The following is a 6,038-nucleotide window of genomic DNA, read 5'->3' as shown; positions in this document are numbered from 1 at the left end:
TGTATATGGATGAATGTGATGAAAGGGAGTGTGTGTGTGTGTGTGTGTGTGTGTGTGTGTGTGTGTGTGTGTAATTGGAACCTTGAAAGAATGGGATTTGTGGGGTCAGTTTAACTATAAAACCATTTTATTTTGTCTTCCACTCTTTTAACCTACTCATGAGACTTTTACTTCATGAATTTTCTGGTCAATTTTAGGTAGCAATCAGTACTTGTTACTTTAAGTTTCACTTGAATAATTAAGATGTCCGCACTAATGAAATTATTTTTTAAACTTCATACTTTAAAGCTTTTCCCATCTCTCAGCTTGGACCTATTGCAGGTGGCCATGTTCATTGGGGCTTAGTAGATGTCTATCATTTCCCACTATCTCTTTCCCATGCCCAAGTTTGCTAATCTTCTTTCTCCAGGGTTTGAGCAGGGTGGAGGGAGAAGAAGGTTCTTACTTGACTAATACAGTCATAAACTAGTTTTAGTGTTTGGCAGGTATCTAAACCTGACAGGAAATTGGATGTCAGTGAAGGCTCCCAGAGGAAGTGACCAAAGTCGCTGAGATTGAAGATCAAATACACATTAGCTAGATAAAGGAAAGAATATATTCTAAGAGGAGAGAACAGAAAAGGCCAAGGCACAGTGGTTTCTGAAGATAATGGAACCTTTGGGGAATTGCAAATAACTTAGTATGTGCAGCAGAAAGTGGCGATGAAGCTGGGGAGGTAGGCAGCACCAAGGCAGGAAAGCTATGATGATTCACTAAAGGACTTTAAACTGGCAAATGACATGATCTGATTTGTATTTTTGAAAAATCACTCTCTGTGGTGTGGATCATGGATTGGAAAGAAGCAGAATCAAAGGCAGGGAGACCTGAGAGGAGGATGTTGGCATAATCTAGGCAAGAAACAATGAAATCAATGGGATTGGGAACAAATAGGAAGAGAAAGACTTGAAGACATTTCTAAGACAGAGTATATAGAACTTGGTAACAGAATGGATTGGATTAGAGGAATGGAAGGGAGCTGTCCAGAAAGACTTCCAGTTTTTTGGTTTGAGCTACTGGGTGGTAGTGCTAGTCAGGGAAACAAGAAAAATAGTCAAAGAAGCAGATTTCAATATTCTTTCATTTTATTTGTTCATTTATTCAGTAGACATTTATTAAAGGCCCATTATATGTTATGAATAGACAAGTAAATCAGTGATTACAACGCCCTGTGATAAGTGTCACTGACAGAGGTATACACAGGGGAGCAATTGAATAAATAGGACAGATACATAAAAGTCACACTGAGGAATTAGGCTAAGCTCTTGCAGGAGACAATGCCTAATCTTCATTTTTTAAAAATTGAGGTAAAATTCTCATAACATAAAACATTCTCATAACCCTTTTTAAGTATACGATTCATGGGCACTTAGTACATTCACAATGTTGTTCAACCATCACCTCTACTTAGTTCCAAATATTCCGAGTTTTGAAGGGTGACTAGGAATTTGCTTGATGAAGAAGGGGGTGAGGGAAAGCATTTTAGGATATGAGAACAGCATGCTTGACCACATGAAGACCAGAAATAGCATGACTGGAGTGAATGCAGATGGGGGAGAAGTAGAAGACAAGACTAGAGAGGGCCTAATAATAATATGTTCAAATTTTACCTTGATCCTGAAGGCGTGCAAAATTCTTAAAGGATGCTAAGCTGGGGCTTGACATGATCAAGTTTGCAGTTCAGAAAGATAGCTCTGGAAATGGTACTGGTGATACTTTAGATAGGAGAAAACCAGGAAGATGAGAGGGGAGATTTTATGCAGTAATCCAGGTCAGAGATGATCAAAGTCTAAACGAGGACAATGGTAGTAATAATGGAGGGAACTGAAAACAAGACATGATGAAGATGCTGAATTTACATTACTTGATGACTTATTAGACATCAGACTATATAGGAGGAGTATTGTATGATTCCCATCATTCTGCTTTGGGTGAATGGGATGATGGTAGTGACATCCTGGGGTGCAATTTTGGGGGAAAATGTTTAATACAGGTTGGTGAGTTTCCTGAGATTCAACTAAGTGAAGGGTCTTAGAGTCAGTTTAATAAATGGATCTGTATCTCAGAAGAGAGATCTAGGATAGAGAGAGAGTTGAGAATCTTCTTTCTATTGGTAAATAAAGTCATGACATTAGAAGTCGTCACTCAGGAAAAGTGTACAAAGAAAAATGAGCAGAGAACCTAGGCCTGAGCTTTGGAAACTAATATTTAAGGTGTGCAAAGAGCTATATGGTTAAAAGATGTGGTCATACTGAGGCCAAGATAGAGTTTAGCAGCAGGGGGAAAAACTGGAATGGAAGTGAAAACGTAGTTGGGGGTGGGGAGGGAAATACTGGTCTCGTTCAAAAGGGGTCTATGGACCAATGATATTGCTTGGCCTAAGTTATTATCACTGGGGCTCCAACAGACAATACAAATCTCTCTACTCCAAAATCAGCAATTTATTACTTATCTATAAACTTGTTAGAAGCAATTTCCCAAGTACATACAGTTTCTTCTCAAAATAATTTTATGGAATGAAGACAAATGTTCACCAATTATGGCTTATTGTCCCTCAAGAAAAGATTTTTTAAAATCCCCTGCAGTCTCCCCCTCCCAGTTCTGAGGCCTGAAAAGGTATCAGTTCTTGGGTCAAAGGGGTCAAAGAGAAGAGAAGGTGGCAAAATCTTGAGCTGTCCTATCAAGGCAGGAACCACCTCCATTCTTTTTTTGGTCCAGAAACTCTCCTTTAGCTTCTTATGACCAACTTTTCATAGCTGCCTCTTCCTTTTGCTACCCAGGCCCTGAATCCCTCAGATAAACCTGAGAAGGGTGCCTGGGTAAATATGTTTGTAGGGAGCCCTGGCAAAATTTATGGTTGCTCTGGATGTGGGAAATAGGGCCCAAACTAAGATTCTTAGGTCCTATTTTCTTTTCCCTACCCCACATTCCCCCTCTTCACCCATTATTTCCACATTTGCTTGTATGGATTAAAACTTGGAAGGGTTGGTAGAGGGAGGCCTGACATCGCTTTTTCTTGAAATGCTGTAACTCTGACAGATGTGTGTGTGGGGGGGGCCTTTACCTTTCCTTGTCTTACCTGGGCATAGCCTTCTAGGGAATGAAGAAGCTGAGCCCCTGGAGTGAGAGTGGAAGAACAGGTTTATGCTGGTTTCCAGGGACTCTAATCTCTCCTTATTAAGTTGTGTGAATACAAGGGAGGAAGAGCAATGACTGACTCCTTTAGGGCTTCCGTAAAGGCCTCTACTTTTTGAAAGGAAAGCTGTTTTTCTTGGGCATTTTGGCCCTCATTGTCTTGCCGGAAGTGATGAGGGCCCCAAAGCCCTGTTTGTGGGAGAACGCATAGGCAGAACGTCGAGAGCTTGCATGTTTCAGTTTGGTCCGGATTGGGTGTGGCAGTGGATGTCTCATGCAATGATGAATTCTGTCAATAATCTAAAGCCAAAGCATGGGGGACAGGGTTTTTATCCACAGAGGCAAAGGCAAAGAGGGTCATGAATTACATCTGGGTAGATTCCCTGTTCCACTCACCTTGTCCACACTGACGGGCCAGAATAGTGGTTTGAGAAATTGGTACCCAATCACAGGCAACATACAGAGGACCACGCTGAGGACAATACTCAGCCACATTTGCGGTAGGTTCAGAGTGTTCCTGGCCACACCTGTAAACAATGAGCCAGAAGGGAAAGGCAGAACCAGAGCCTAGAGGAAGGGGGCTGTCAGCCAGAACTTAGGTATCTCTTCAGTCCAAAGAAGGAAGTTATTGATTTGGAGACAGTTAGTCTCCTGAGAAATAATATAAATGTGAAAGGATTGCACTGAGGTTAGGTCCTTGGCACAGCCAAAGTCACTGTGAATTCACATGCCTTTGTCTCCCTCTAAAGGCCGGGCAGGGCAGGAGGGGGAGGGTAGGTTATAGGAATCCTAGAGCATTGGCCTGGACACAAAAATGGGATAGAGGGTTTTGGAAGGGAAAAATGAGTGGCTTGACAAGAGGTAGGAGCCAGCTACATCTACACGTCTACTCTGTCTGTATTTTGTCCTCATCAGAGTGGAGATGAGAGACAGGGAAATTAATGTGGGAGATAAGAAGGCAGTATGCCACAGTAGAAAGGACATTGGACTGGGAACCAGGAGACCTAGATTTGAGTCATTTTCAAAAAACCTCCAGTCTCTAAAACGGTGTAATAATCCTTGCCCTGTCTATCTTACAGGATGCTTGTAGAGACCAAATTAGGTTAAGAAACTTAAAAATATCTTAGAGACTCCAATGAGGTAAAATATTTCACCTAGCTAGATTTTGAGTCCTTTTAGGGCTGAGACCATGTCATAATCATATATATATCCACAGAGCCTAACACATAGTAATAGCTGCTCAGTAAACATTTATTAAACAAATGTACTTGGTTCACACTACCACCCCCAGCCCCAGCCCCTTGCCACAGACTGGGCAGAATCTTACCTAGGAACTGGAAGATGTTGGGGAACATTAGGCACAAGCCATCACTGTACAGGAAGAATAAGATGCAAAAGTAGAAACCCAGGCTACCCCAGGTGAAGATGTGGCTTATCATTGTCCAGTAGGTTGTCTCCAGGGCAATCTGAAAAGCACCCTTTTATGTTCATTAGTCTACAGCCTGGGACCTGTCAGCCACCTCCCTTCTCCAATTTTGTAAAGGAGGATGCTCCCTTCCCACCTTCCCTCCCTCCTTCCCTTCCTCTCTTCCAGACAGGCTCCCCACCCAATCCCCTTACCCCACCACTGGCCACACCTGCATTGTGACCACACAGAGCAAGGAGGTCTGCACTATCACGGAGAAGGACTGGTAGTCGGAGATTTCCTTCCCATCATTGCGCACTGAATTGTAAACGGTCCCCATAGGGATAAAGAACAGCACTAAGGAACTGTAGATCCCATGCATTAAACACTTCACAAATTCCTTCTTGTTGAAATAGAGGTTGCACTGGCCTGGCTCATACAGCTCTGGGAAACGCAGGCTCCATGTTTCATTCACATCCTGGAAGCACCAGAGGGTAAGAAGGAAGGCTCAGGGTCTCTCCATAGAAGATCCCATCTCTAACAGAGTAGAGGCTTCTCCCCTTACTGAGTCTGCTGTTAGGCTGCCTAGGAGCTTCCTCATGCATTACTTGAGAAGTGGAACCAGAGAACAGAGCAGTGACCACAGACCCTTCCTAAAGTCCTACTCTCCAGGCAAGGATATACGTGGTGGAAGAAAGCTAGAAGGGCAAGATGCGGATTTAAGAAAGGGGGCAGTTAGGATTGGGAATAGCTGAAGGGAGGACTGGAGCTTGGGATGGGGAGGCAATTGGGACATGAGTCCCCAGTTTTAAGTGTTCCTTTAGTTGAGTATCCTTTGTGTCAAAGAATTACTATAATGTGTGCACACAAATCTTTGTGCAAGTTTTGATGGTTTCTAATTCTTGGAATTTATCAAACTTGCAGTATAACTGAACTTTCAATACATAGAAGTTTAAAAATTATCTTTGGTACACACTCTTTTTATTTTAACATTTTCCTCAAAAAGAAGTTCAAAGAATTGAGTGACATTGTTCTAACCCCAATTTTCCATTTCTATAAACATATAGAAGGACCCAATTTCTTGGCACATATGCCTCTTATAAACAAAAAAGAAAATAAAGGAAATAAACTTGATGCTGAAATTGGTTTGGGGGAAGTACAATAAAATATGAGTTAATGGTGAAAAAAAAAAAAAAAGCCAATTGGAAGAAAGTGGGAAGCCAATGGGGACCAGTTAGTCCCTTAGAGGTATCTATGTTCTGTGATGCTCCTCCTGTTCCCATAGCTACTGGGAAATTCAGGTGAGGGTATTCTCTATGTGGATGACATTGGATCATCTTCATCTCCTAAATCCGAAACTTTGGATAACAAAGCAGGAGGCTTGTTTTGAGAGGTTGTGGATCCCTAGAATTAGACCATTGAAGCTGGATAGGACTGTTGAATGACATAATTCACCCCTCTT

At 42.1% G+C, this 6,038-nt stretch overlaps 1 protein-coding gene across 1 annotated transcript in view; it reads right to left on the bottom strand.

The window, feature by feature from the left end:
• Positions 1-1,327: 1,327 nt before the first annotated feature.
• LOC118896387 (phospholipid-transporting ATPase FetA-like) overlaps positions 1,328-6,038 on the bottom strand; it is a 118,298-nt gene continuing 113,587 nt past the window's right edge. Inside the window, exons 26-29 of the mRNA XM_036854161.1 lie at positions 4,809-5,054; positions 4,499-4,637; positions 3,568-3,698; positions 1,328-3,471 (exon numbers count right to left, since the gene is read on the bottom strand). Coding sequence (XP_036710056.1) covers positions 3,280-3,471; positions 3,568-3,698; positions 4,499-4,637; positions 4,809-5,054 — 708 coding nt within the window. The 3' untranslated portion in view covers positions 1,328-3,279. The remainder of the gene's footprint in view (positions 3,472-3,567; positions 3,699-4,498; positions 4,638-4,808; positions 5,055-6,038) is intronic.

Source organism: Balaenoptera musculus, chromosome 6 (assembly GCF_009873245.2).
Source record: "Balaenoptera musculus isolate JJ_BM4_2016_0621 chromosome 6, mBalMus1.pri.v3, whole genome shotgun sequence".
Lineage (NCBI taxonomy): Eukaryota > Metazoa > Chordata > Mammalia > Artiodactyla > Balaenopteridae > Balaenoptera > Balaenoptera musculus.
Note: the sequence above shows the minus strand (reverse complement) of the source record. Positions and strands in the feature narration are given on the sequence as shown.